General features: G+C 38.9%; 2 protein-coding genes across 2 annotated transcripts in view; one reads left to right on the top strand and one right to left on the bottom strand.

The window, feature by feature from the left end:
- Nucleotides 1–369: 369 nt before the first annotated feature.
- LOC127570533 (cytochrome c-like) lies at nt 370–4,036 on the top strand. The gene is given in 3 exon segments (XM_052016187.1): nt 370–508; nt 511–735; nt 4,014–4,036. Coding segments are annotated over 3 exon segments (387 nt in total).
- Nucleotides 4,037–7,585: 3,549 nt separating this feature from the next.
- Nucleotides 7,586–14,406, bottom strand: part of rsu1 (Ras suppressor protein 1) — a 115,688-nt gene continuing 108,867 nt past the window's right edge. Inside the window, exon 9 of the mRNA XM_052016319.1 lies at nt 7,586–8,090. Coding sequence (XP_051872279.1) covers nt 7,988–8,090 — 103 coding nt within the window. The 3' untranslated portion in view covers nt 7,586–7,987. The remainder of the gene's footprint in view (nt 8,091–14,406) is intronic.

Genomic DNA, 14,406 nt, shown 5'->3' with positions numbered 1-14,406 from the left:
ACTGAGGTACAGTGAAAAACTTTGTTTTGCATGCTATGCATACAGATCATTTCATCACATCAGTATGTCAAGGTAGTACAAAGGGAAAACAATAACAGAATGCAGAATAAAGTGTTACAGTTACAGAGAAAGTGCAGTGCAGGCAGACAATAAGGTGCAAGGACATAATGAGGTAGATTGTGAGGTCAAGAGTCCATCTTATCATACTAGGGGACCATTCAATAGAATTGTAACAGCAGGATAGAAGCTGTCTTTGAGCCTGGTGCTACATGCTTTCAGAGTTTTGAATATTCTGTCCGCTTCCTCCCCATTGTCCGTTGGAGGCAGGCATCCTGGGTTAAAGTTCTATTGATGAAGCCTTGTGTCTAAATGGCTGATCTGGAGAAAGGGAAGAAAATCTTCGGGCAAAAGTGTGCTGTGTGCCACACCATTGAAAAAGGTGGAAACCATATGGTTGGACCTAACCTCTGGGGTACTTTTGGGCATAAAACTGGATCAGCTGAAGGATATCTCTAACCGATGCAAACAGGAACAAAGAGATCACATGGAGAGAGAGCACCCTAATGGAATATTTGGAGAATCTCAAAAAATACATTCCTGGAACAAAAGTGCTGTTTGCTGGTATCAAGAAGAAAAGTGAACATGCTGACCTTATTGCTTATTTAAAGAAAGCATCATCATCAAGAATAAAATGCTTGATTTCATTAAAAAAAAGAAAACAGGCAAAAAAAAACGGTAAGCTATTGGAGTCGATCCTCAAGGATGAGGTTATGGAATACCTAGAGGGCATGACAAGGTAGGTCCGAGCCAGCATGGTTTCATGAAGGGAAGATCCTGCCTGACCAACCTATTGGAGTTTTTTGAGGAAATCTCAAGTAGGGTGGATAAGGGAGAGGCTGTGGATGTTGTGTATTTAGACTTTCAAAAGGCCTTCGACAAGGTGCCGCACAAGAGGCTGCTTAATAAGATGAGAGTCCATGGAATTACAGGAAGGATATTAGAATGGGTGGAGCATTGGTAGGCAGAAAGCAAAGGGTGGGAATTAGGGGATCCTGTTCTGGTTGGCTACCGGTTACCAGTGGTGTTCTGCAGGGGTCGGTGTTGGGGCCGCCTCTTTTTATACTGTATATCGATGATTTGGATTATGGAGTAAATGGTTTTGTGGCTAAGTTTGCAGATGACACCAAGATAGGTGGAGGAGTAGGGAGTATTGAAGAAACAGGAAGTTTGCAAAGAGACTTATAGACAGTTTAGGAGATTGGGCAAAGAAATGGCAGATGAGATTCAATGTTGAGAAATGTGCAGTTGTACACTTTGGAAGAAGGAATAAATGGGCAGATTATTCTCTAGATGTGGAGAAAATTCAAAGTACAGAAGTGCAAAGGGACTTGGGGGTCCTCGTGCAGGATACTCTAAAGGTTAACCACCAGGTTGGGCCGGCAGTAAGAAAAGCGAATGCTTTGTTTGCACTCATTTCGAGAGTATAACGTATAAAAGTAAGCAAGTGTTGATGAGGCTCCATGGGGCACTGGTGAGACCTCATTTGGAATACTGTGCAGTTTTGGGCCCCTTATCTTAGGAAGGATGTACTGATGTTGGAGAGGGTTCAGAGAAGATTTATGAGGATGATTCCTGGAATGAAAGGGCTTACATACGATGAGCGATTGTCGGCTCTTGGACTGTACTCACTGGAGTACAGAAGAATGAAAGGGGACCTCATAGAAACATTTTGAATGTTGAAAGGACTGGACAGAGTAGATGTGGCTAAGTTGTTTCCCTTGGTGGGTGAGTCCAGGACTAGAGGGCACAGTATTAGAATTAGAGGGTACCCATTTAGAACAGAAATAAGAAGAAATTTCTTTAGCCAGAGGGTCGTGGATATATGAAATTTGTTGCCCCATGCAGCTGTGGAGGCCCGATCATTGGGGGTGTTTATGGAGGACATTGATAGGTATCTAATTAGTCAAGGTATCAAGGGATATGGGGAAAAGGCCGGGAATTGGGGCTAGATGGGAATAGTTTAGCTCATGGTGAGGTAGCGGAGCAGACTTGATGGGCCGAATGGCCTACTTCTGTTCCTTTGTCTTGTGAGAAGAGAGAACATCTAGGGTGGGTGGGGTCTTTGATTATGTTGGCTACTTTACCAAGGCAGTGAGAAGTGTAGTCAGAGTCCATGGAGGGGCAGCTGGTTTAAGGGATGTGCTGAGCAGTGTCCACAATTATCTGCATATCTTCAAAGTCATTATCTTTCTTGCTATTTACAATGGTGGCACCTTTTACATCCTTTGCATATTTTGAATGTTGTTCTGTATTTCCTAAGTCTTTATCTACATCAAGAAAAATAATCTGTACGTGTATGAACTCTAGGGAACACCTGCATACATTCCGATAACCCTAGAAAATGCGCAGTTACGACGACTCTCCACTTCCTGTCCTGAAGCAGATTGTTCGTCCATCCTGCTATTGCCCTTTTGGTATTGGTATTGGTTTATTATTGTCACTTGTACCGAGGTACAGTGAAAAACTTGTCTTACAAACCGATCTTACAGGTCAATTCATTACACAGTGCAGTTACATTAAGTTAGTACAGAGTGCATTGATGTACTACAGGTAAAAAAACAATAACAGTACAGAGTAAAGTGTCACAGCTACAGAGAAAGTGCAGTGCAATAAGGTGCAAGGTCACAACAAGGTAAATTGTGAGGTCATAGGTCATAGTCCATCTCATTGTATAAGGGAACTATTCAATAGTCTTATCACTGTGGGGTAGAAGCTGTCCTTAAGTCTGGTGGTGCGTGCCCTCAGGCTCCTGTATCTTCCTACCCAATGGAAGAGAAGAGAGAATGACCCGGGTGGGTGGGGTCTTTGACTATGCTGGCTGCTACACCAAGATAACGAGAGGTAAAGACAGAGTCCAAGGAGGGGAGACTGGTGTCCGTAATGCACTGGGCTGTGTCCACAACTCTCTGCAGCTTCTTGCGGTCTTGGGCAGAGCAGTTGCCATACCAAGCCATGCTACATCCTGATAGGATGCTTTCTATACTGCATTGCTAAAGTTGATGAGAGTCAAAGGGGACAAACCAAATTTCTTTAGCCTCCTGAGGAAGTAGAGGCGCTGGTGAGCTTTCTTGGTCATGGCATCCACGTGGTTTGTCCAGGACAGGTTGTTGGTGATGTTCACTCCCAGGAACTTGAAGCTGTCAACCCTCTCGACCTCAGCACCATTGATGTAGTCAGGTGCATGTACACCGCCCCCTTTCCTGAAGTCAATGACCAGCTCTTTAGTTTTGTTGACATTGAGGAAAAGATTGTTGTCATGACACCATTCCACTAAGCTCTCTATCTCCTTCCTGTACTCCGACTCATCGCTGTTTGAGATATAGCCTACAACGGTGGTATCATCTGCAAACTTGTAGATGGAGTTAGAGCAGAATCTGGCCACACGGTCATGAGTGTATAGGGAGTAGAGGGCTGAGGACACAGCCTTGAGGTGCACCAGTGTTGAGAATAATCGTGCCGGAGGAATTGCTGCCTATCCTCACAGGTTGCGGTCAATATACTTCAATTTTGAGGATAAGCTTATTAATGACACTATTAAATGCCATTTGAAGTCCATGCTCAATGCATCAACTGCATTACCCACAGAAACCCACGGTTACCTCCTCAAAAACTTACTTAGGGAAACATTGTTTGCCTTTAACAAAGCATGCATTTCCTTTATTAATCATTCCTAATCCTAATGACTATTAATGTTGTATCTGATCATTGTTTCTTGTAACTTCCCAACCAATAAATAAACTGGCTAGCCAACAGTTGCTGGGCATATTTTACATCCTTTTTTGCAACAACTTCTGGCACCATCTCAGTGTTTGATCAGTACTGGAAGATTACAGTCAGGAGAGTAGAATGCACTATATATATACTTGGCAATTTATCTACTTTTACAAGAACCAGCTTTTCTAGCACCTTGCTATTCGCAATTTTTATAGCATAACTATTTCTTCTTTCACTAGGACTTGGGCAGCATTCTTCTTGAAAAAGACATGTCACAGAGAGATAAAGCACAGAAATAAGCCTTTCAGCCAGAGTTCAAAGGTAAATCCAGAGGCATTTATAAGTATATTTAGGGCAAATGAATAACCAGGGAAACAGCAGGATCTATTAAGGACAACAGGGTTAAAATGTGCGCGGGGCCATAAGATATCAGTGAGACTGTAAATTAATACTTTTCATTGGTATTCACAAGGGAAATGTATTTTGTAGCTGGAGATTCAGCAAAGGGGAAGGTAAATTTCTCATGCAAAGTCTTCATAAATAAAGAGGTACTTGATGCTTTAGTAGGCTTAAAGGTGGATAAATCCCCAAGGCAGGATGAGGTTTATCCCAGGTTGCTATGGGAGGCAAGGGAAGAGATTGCTTGGACTCTGACTGAGATTTTTAAAACTTTGCTGGCCACAAGTGAAGTACCAGATGACCATAGCATGGTAATTGTTGTCCCCTTTCCAAGGAGGGCAGTAGGAAAAAACCTGGTAATGAAGGACCTGTGAGCCTAACATCAGTAGTGGGGAAGTCATTGGAAAAATTCCTAAGGGACAGGATTAATGACCACTTGGAAAGGCAGGGACTAATCAGAGATAGCCAGCATGGCTTTGTCAAGGGCAGATCTTGTCTGACCAATCAGACTGAATTTTTTGAAGAGATAATGAAGTGTGTTAATGAGGGCAGTGTAGTAGCTATGGTTTACATTGACTTCAGTAAGGCCTTTTACAAGTTCCTGCATGGGAGACTGATCCAAAATGTTAGGGCTCCTGGGATCCAGGGCAAGTTGGTAAACTGGATCCACAATTGGCTTGGCAATAGGAGACAGAGGTTGATAGTAGGGGGTTGTTTTTGTGATTAGATTCCTATGACTAGTGGTTTTCCACTGGGATTGGTGCTGGGACCCTTGTTGTTTGTAATGTACATGAATGATTTGGATGTGGATGTAAGAGACGTGATCAGCAAGTTTGCAGATGACAGGATGATTGGTGGAGTTGTTGAAAGTGTGGAGGGTCGTCTAGGCTGCAGGGTGGCTGCAATATATTGGTCATAGAGTTGTACAGCATGGAAACAGGCCTTTCAGCCCAACTGGTCCATGCTGACCATGATGTCCCATCCAAGCTAGTCCCATTTGCCAGCATTTGGACCATAACCTCCTAAACCTTTCCGATCCATGCACCTGTTCAACTGTCTTTTAAAAATTGTTATAGTACCTGCCTCAACCACTTCCTCCGGCAGCTCATTCCATATAGATATCACCCTTTGTGTTAAAAAAAAGTTGCCCCTCAAGTTCCTATTAAACTCTCCCCTCTCACCTTAAACCTATGCCCTCTAGTTCTTGACTCCCCAACCCTGGGATAAAGACTGACTGCATTCACCCTATCTATGCTCCTTATGATTTTATACACCTCTATAAGATCACCTCTCGGTCTCCTTTGCTCCAAGGAATAAAGTTCTAGCCTGTCCAACCTCTCCCTATAACTCAGTCCCTTAAGCCCTAGCAACATCTTTGTAAATCTTTTCTGCACTCTTTCCAGTTTAATGACATCTTTTCTATAGCAGGGCGACCAAAACTGAACCCACAATTTCTTCTCTAGCCTCCCACAGTGTTCTTGTATACACATGGCCAGGCCCTGGAGATTTGCCTATTTTCATACCTTTTAAGAAATCCAGCACCTCCTCTACTGTAATGTGGACTTTCCCCAAGACATCCCCATTTACTTTTCCAAGTTCCAAAGTCTTCATGTTTTTCTCCACAGTAAAAACAGAGGAGAAATATTCATTAAGGACCTAGTGCATCTCCTGTGACTCCAAACAAAGATGTCCCCTTTGGTCTTTGAGGGGCCCTATTCTCTCTCTAGTTACTCCTTTTCCTTCAGTATACATAAAATCTCTTTGGATTTTCCTTGATCTCTGCCAAAGCTATCTTATGTCCCCTTTTCGCCCTCCTGATTTCCTTCTTGAGTACACTCCTACATTCCCTATACTCCAGGGATTTGCTTTATCCCAGCTGCCTGTACCCGACCCATGCCCCCTTCTTTTTCCTGGCCAGGGCCTCAATATCCCTCATTATCCAAGGTAGATAAAACTGGAGGACACAGATTCAGGGCAAGAGATTCACCCAGAGAGTGGCAAGTACCTGGAATGCACTGCTGGAGTGATTGGTGGAAGCAGAGTCACTGACAGCATTTAAGGAGTGTCTAGACAAGCACTCCAATCACCTAGGCATAGTAGCCTTTGGGCAAGATGGGGTTAATTGATAGGTCCTCATTGGTTGGCATGGATGTGGTGGGCCAAATGGCCTGCTTCCATGCTCTATGAGTCTATGCTGACCATCAAGGGCCCAGTTACACTAATCCTGAACTAATATATGTTTTTATTCTCTCAACATTCTCATCAACTCCCCCTAGACTCTACATTGGCCATTTAACTTACCAACCCACACGTCTTTGAAATGTGGGTGGAAAACAGAGCACCCAGAGGAAACCCACTTGGTCAAAGAGGGAGATTGTGCAAACTCCACACGGACCACACCCAAGGTTAGGATTAAACCCAGGTCTCTGGCACTGCAAGGCAGCAGCTGTACCATCTGCACCACTGTATGAAAATTATATTCATCTGCAAGAACTTCAAAATCAGTAGTAACTTAATTCTTCTCAATATCAATTTTTATGAGGACAGTATTTTCAAACAAAGGATGCAGAATTCTACTCAGGAAACTTGGATTTGGCTTTTCCCCACATCTTTTCTGTCAAATATCTAATTGGCAACGCAGTTCCTGGGAGGGGTTTAGTTGCATGGTTTTCAAAAAAAAACTTAAGTAGGTAGGCTCAAAGCATGTTGGATTTAGGCTTTTTTCTAGTTCCCTTGTGTTTACTGGCATCAAAATTCCCCCCATTAATTCTGAATGATTTAGATGTTATTCCATTTAATTTCTTATCATCTTGGCCATTCATTCACATTGATATTTTATGCCATACAATATTTACTGACAGGAAGCTGAAAAAAATTATTCTGTATCCTTTTGGGATGCATTTGAAGACATTGGTCACAGAAAGAGACTACTGCAATGGATTGCTCTCTCTATTTACACTGTAATAATGAGCTAATATTACATTCATTATTTAGTAGTCAATTGATGTCAAGATTGAGAATTTGGGGCCAATAAGGAGTACAAACAGGAAATTATGCATCCCTTTGTGACCACAAAAATTGTGTTATTCCTGTAAAAGACTAAGTAACAATAAATCAATTTTAATAAATACTTTCATAGGATTATAGAATACATACTAAAGGATGATTCAAATAATGCAAACAGAATAAAGGCAGGCCCAACAACTAAACAGGTTATTTTGTTGGAACTCTGGATGTAACTGATGTTGATTTTAAATTCACACAAAACTAATGTGTTTTCCCATCTAATAGAGGAGTCATGAAATTTCCATAGTTGTTATAATTTCCATATTCTCCTTTGGAAGCATGGAGAGCACCATCTATCTAGAAAATGGCACATTTCTGTAATGCCAAAAAATTAATAAATACTCTGTATAAATATATATTTTATTTAAAAATTAAAGTAGCAGTAAAAATTAGTAAGCTACATATGTTAAAGAGTAATTTTGAAAGCGCATGTCACACCAAATACAAATGGTTTCCATTTCTCTTAGCATAAATAACTTATTCAGTGTAACATTTGTGAATAAGGCATAATTTGTATGTTTTACCCAAAGTGTGTTCTCAGATTAAAAAAGTTTTGTGACATTAATGTAAAGAACATTAACACTCAGTGGCAAATACAATCAGCTTAGGATATTAAGCTACAAAAACTACAGTTGACGTGAAAGATTATATATGGTTCCGAACACAAGATGTTAAGATAGTTGAGGTAATAAATACAGATTGAGGCACATGCAAGTGGAGTTCATCAGTAAGACGCAAGTCAATCGATTCATTTGTTTTTGGCAGCCAGAGGCTTCCGGCTTATCTTCTTAGACTTGTCATTGTTCTTCTTTGGAGGTTCGGGATTTGCTTGCATGTGTCTACCATAAAGGCTGCATGGAAAAGAAAATCAAGTTAGTCGTAAAATTTGCAACATTTAAAAAGGAGAATGACATAATTAACCAGAACTAGAGAGATAGAATGGCCAGTTGCACCACTCTGAGCTTCATGCCTAGCCAGAAAGCCCATGGGGTCAATAAAGCGACAGAGAGAAATAGTGTCAGAGCCTCCCAGGCTATTTCAATGTGATTGATAGCTTTGAGATAGCTACACAGCCATCAATGCCACATTAATAAATACTGGCGATTAAATGTTGACAAAGTATCCTGTGATTTAGGAGGTTGGAGCGCCACAGACTTCAAATGATTATTTAAAGATTTAACAAAGTTGGCTAGATTCCCTCTATGATTTAATTACAAACAGTTAAAAGATAAGCAAATCGTTGATTGATGTGCAACCACGAACCAATAAACAATCAAAAAATAAAAGCATTTATAGTCAGATTCACCAGCATATTATTTAGCAAAATAAAAACACCATGTTTATCAGATTATGTAATTAATTTTATTTATAAGCTTTGAAATTTACTCAAAACCCTGGATCACCAGATATTTTACAAGAGCTTTTCCAAATCAAAATTTTAAAAATAAATATACTATTATATCTATTTTAATAGCAGCATTATTTCAAGACCAATTTAAATATTTGGCCATTCAACTTTGCATTATGCTTTGTATTATTGATACATTTTTCAGATCAATTTGCAGTCTGCGTAAAATATTTTTGCGGATCTACAGCACAGTGGGAGATTTGCATTTAGAGTAATGCTAATTTTATTCAGAATAAAAACAAGTGCTGCTTGCTAATGTCAGTGGGGTAAAAAGATTGGAAGATGGTGGTTGAAAAGAAATCTTAAAACATAATCAATTGGAAAAATGCTCATTAAATTTTATAAGCCTACTAACAACAATGTTCTAACTTAATAAAAACAGGCAGAGATGATAGCAAGGATATTAACTGAGGACTTTGGTTATGTATCAGAGGTCTAAGCTGTCATTGCATTGTACACAGTTCAGCAGGCACCATCTCTGGGGACTGCAAGAATACAGCACAGTTAATAAATGCAGGAAGGATCAATACAAGAAGCTTACTGTTACCCTCGTATCTCTTTTCTTAAACTTTTAAATAAATTACATGCACTTCAGAAGAATGTTATATTCATTAAAACAGTAATTAACCATCCCACAGGATAGCAATTTGTCACTAACACTATAAACTGCTAAGAAAACTGGAAATATAATTCCAACTTCCATAAATTTTCTTCAAATTGGTGCTGAATGTGAATAGGTTTGGTGATAACAAAATGCAAATTAAAAAAGTGCACTGAACGAAAACACATTAAATAATAATTCCCACTTTCCTTCCTTCTCTTTATACCCCAACCTTCCCCAATTGTCCCTCCACAAAACTTGCTGCATACACACTGGATAGAAAGGATCATTGTGGTGAAAGATCACATCATCAAACAACAGCACACACAGGAATTAGCTGGAAGCTACCAGCACTGACGGGAGCAACCAACTGAACAATGACAAACGTTATCAGAATAACCTGAGGAAAATAGGAAATTCTGCATGCTCACCAAATTTAATTTTGAGAGCAGCTGAGCCTAAAAGATCTGAAAGGCTCAAGATTTGGCTCTCAATCTGAGTTATCTGATGGCAGATGATACAGGGACTACAAATATTCTCAGTGTGCATTGGTTACGAGAGGGAAAACCAAAGTGTCAGATTTCTTGCTCCAATTATTACAGAAGCCACTAGTATACTGGATTTTAGATGAACTTAAAATTCATATAGCTCTGTCTCCCCTTGGTGGAACCAGTACGTTGTCCCACCAAATGTTTTCATATCTGAATCATCATCTTGATTCAGATATGAAAATAGATGGACAATGTACTGGAAAGGTACCAGTACCAATGGTACCATTCACATAATCAGGTTTATAAAAGTACTGATCACTTTGAGGTCCATTTCAAATTCAAGCAGTCAGTCAGTCAGAAATGGGATGTGGGTGCATGTGATTTTAAAAAAGGGAACAACCAGTTAGAAGCTTTCTATGATATAAATATACATTAATATTACAGATCCATCGCAACTCATCTTGGGCATCAATTTATTTTAATTTAAATTAATTTACTAATCCCACTAATCCTAGAACCCCAAGAATCTTGTCTTCCAAGATTTTTTTTGGTTGACTTTATACCTTAGAAAGATTAGAAATCAAAACAACTGAAAAATATCAATGTTCTCCGTTAGTCCTGCAAATTAATTCTTAGCCACATATAGTGTGCACACAGTTAATTTACATGAAGATATTGGAGGTGGGTTGGGAAAGGAGGGAGACTTATAGTTTCCCTGAATAAATTATTTTAGAAACAAGCAACTCTAGAATTTTAAAATATAAAATGATTCTTTGCAGTAACATTCCACATACCAAAGTTTACACAAATGAAGGTGAATTAAAAATTAAAGCAATATAACTAATTTTAATTAAAATAATAATAAAAGATGACTTTTTCCAAATGCAATTTACAGATTTCTGTCTATATCATATTAGATCTACCATATCCACGTTACTGCACAAAATGATGTGCATGCCAGGGAATTAACAGCTGCTTTGCCATCAACTACAAAACTCAAATATATCAAAACAGTTATTATATATAGGAGTGAATACACATTACTTAGTTTTGGCAAGCATCTTTAAACTTATTCCCTGGAAGTAAAATAAAATGGAATGGACTTGGTGGGATCATACACTCATTTCTTTGTTCTGAAACAAAACATTTGAATGAGCTACAGAGGAAAGAACTAGGTTGTGAGGCGAATTGGATAGCTTTTTTTCAAAGAGCTGGCACAAGAAAATGGGCTGAATGGGTTGACTTTGTGCAGTAAGTTTCTGAGAAGAGGAAAATGATCATCGTATTATTCTGAACAAGTTTTTTAAAAAAAACTACTGATTTGAAATTGAGTGGTTTCTTGAAAACACTAGGTGCAACAACATCCCACTTTTATGGCTGTCTGAAGCCAACATTTGATGGTTCATGATGATCTAACTTCAAAAGAAAGAATCCTTCATTATTCCATTAATTGCATACAGAATTCTTAAATGACTACATGTTTGAAATACAAAAATGATACATTTTCAGAAAACAAAGCAAGACAAATATACACAGTACATTTAATTGCAGATACATGCAGTACACTATGATCCAAAGTTGGTAGACATCCAAGTTTTGCAGCAGAATGCAGACACTTCTGATACTTAAAACAGTGACAGAAAATGTGTTAAAATAAAGGTAGCCAGAATCTTTTGCAGGTGCCGGGATAGTTTGATCAAGCTGATAGAAGCATATGGGGTCTTTAGATTTAGAGGTACAGTACACAAAAACAAGGTATGTATGCTAAAACTTTAATAATTAATCTCTGATTGGTTGTTGTGAAATATTATTTTCAATTATGGATATCACACTTTAGAAAGTTTGTCTAGGCTTTAGATAGGAAATTTATTAGTGAGTTGCCAGGTCTGTAGTTCTGTGGAGAAACCAGACGATACATTCTCCTTAGGACATGAAAGTTCAGGGGAGATTTAACAGGGGTATTCAAAAATATAAGGAGTAACTAAGAAGCTCTTTCAGCTGATTGATTGGACTGTCACTAGGAGCAAACATGTTTCAAATAATTGGCTTAAAATGTTGGATATGGAGATTGAAAGTAAACTCAGCAAGTTATGATGATTTCATATGTATTGCTAGAATGGATGGTGGAAGTTAATTTTGCAATAATTTTCAAAAGGGTACTGTATGTATACACACATGAAAATAATATTTGGAAGGCTATAGGGTAAAGGATTATGGAGCACAACTAATAGGATAGCCCTCAGAAAGCTGGCACAGGTACAGTGGGTGGAATGGGCTCCTTCCAGATGGTAAGATTCTGTAATTCCACAGAGAGGTCACTGAAATATAACAATGCTTTATAAACATAAGTACTGATGTGAAACAATTTTTTTCAGATCACTCAAATGCATTGCACGTTTGCCTAAAGTGTACTATGCCTATGTCAGAAAACCCATACAGGCAACCCAATGCAAACAATTGATGCTGTTATATAGGATATTTATATATCAATCTTTTCGAGAAGCTTTTTCGGAAAGACAAAATTTAACAAACAGAATATTAAAGGCTCATTCACTAGAGGTATTTCTAATCACCTGTAACTCATCCTAATGATATTGAAATTACATTAAGATAAGATATCTTTATTAGTCACATGTACATTGGAACACACAGTGAAATAAATGTATCTTTGCGTAGAATATTCTGGGGGCAGCCCACAAGTGTCACCACGCTTTTGGCGCCAACATAGCATGCCCACAACTTCCTAACCCGTACATCTTTGGAATATGGGAGGAAACAGGAGCACCTGGAGGAAACCCACGCAGACATGGGGAGAACGTACAAACTCCTTACAGACAGTGGCCAGGATTGAACCCGGGTCGCTGGCACTGTAATAGTGTTATGCTAACCGCTACACTCCAAATGTAGCACATTACAATTCCTTTAATTACAGCTGCCACTCACTTTCATAAGAGATAAATATACCAAACTAGAGATCATGAACCTTACTATCAGTTACTTTAACTGTTGCTGTAATTTTGCTGCTAATGGTACTGTAAATATAATTCAAATTAAAGTGTGCTCAATTAGCCCATCCGAAGATTCATAAGTAGGTGTCTCAACAGCAAAAATATATCCAAAGACTCATAGTTTACATAGATGCATGCAATTAGAGCTTTTAGAAATTACAAGTCTACTGAGATTTTAGTTCTTGTTTCCTGTTTGTCGTATAGGAATATATTAAGAAGACAGATTAGCAGGTTAAATAAGTTTAACGAGAAACTTGCACTGGATCACATTTCAGAAACTGAAGCAAAATACTTCCAAGCTTAGTTATCCCTTGCACATAGGTAATGTCTTTTAAAGGGTTTGCACAAAATATTATTTACATCACTGTACTCATGAATATATGGAATATGGGAATATTAGAACTAAATTCAAAACAAGAAACCTGTCAACTATATTGTTTATTGTGATCTCACAGATGGAAAAATTACTAATTTAGAGCCAAGAGTTCAGCAGTAAGATGACACACTGGTGGAAGTGGTTCTTCTGTACCAGAAAATAAGAATGGGAATAGATTTGTTCCTTAAGCCTGCTTTGAACTTCAATAACTTTGTCTGAATTCCTCCCACCCACCTTCCTGCACTCTCCCCATATTTAAGAAAGAAGGGGTGGAGAAAACAAGGAATCATAGACCGGTTAGCTGGACATCAGTGGTAGGGGAATTGCTGGAATCTATCATTAAGGACATGGTAAAAAGGCACTTGGGGAAATAAGATCATGCTTGGGCAGAGTTGACATGAATTTATGAAAAGGAGACCATGTCTGACATATCTGTTAGATTTGTCTTTTTTTTGAGGTTGTATCTGGCAGAATTTATAAAGGGAAAATTCATATGATATAGCATATTTGAACTTTCAGAAGGCTTTTGATGAGGTGCTGCACAAGAATAGTTTAAAATTGGAGCACACAGTACTGGGTGTAATATACTGCTGTGGATTGAGGACCTGGTAACAGACAGAAAACAGAGAATAGGAATAAACAGGTTGTTTCAAGTTGGGATGAGGGGATCAAGTGAAGCATATCCAAGTTTGCCAGTGATAGAAAGCTGGTTGCAGTGTGAGCTATGAGGAGGATGGATAGAGGCTTCAGGGGACAAAGAAAGGTTAAGTGAATGGCTAAGGCCATGCAGGTCAAATGTGAGGTCATTTACTTTAGGAATCTAATTAGGAAGGCAATGACATCTTGTCTGGCCTTACTGCAAGAGGACTTGAGTATAAAAGTAGTGTAACCAGATTGTTATCAAGAAAGTATGATATCAACACTGACTAAAGTTGACTAAAAACTCTATCCCTACATTCTATTAGGATTCATAGAACATTTTAAAGAAAATTTTAAACAGGTTTTAAGCAAAAGAATCTACAAGAAAGGTCATTTTCCCTCACAACCAAGACTAGCCCATGTTATCTGCTTCCTCCAAGACCCTCTGTAGCATGCTGTGGAATTGTGCCAGTGGAAGAAACTTTCTGATAAGCTCAGAGCTCTTCCCCGTCAAATCCATTTTTCACAGAAAAATGATGAGTTTTAGATATTGAGGGAATCAAGGATTAGTTGATACGCATCATGCATGCACATAAGAACTTGGCTAGATCCACATGGGAAGGACAAAAGGGAAGGGTTTACTT

This window comes from Pristis pectinata, chromosome 5, assembly GCF_009764475.1.
Source record: "Pristis pectinata isolate sPriPec2 chromosome 5, sPriPec2.1.pri, whole genome shotgun sequence".
Lineage (NCBI taxonomy): Eukaryota > Metazoa > Chordata > Chondrichthyes > Rhinopristiformes > Pristidae > Pristis > Pristis pectinata.
The sequence above is the reverse complement of the archived record's forward strand: the minus strand, read 5'-3'. Positions and strand labels throughout refer to the sequence as shown.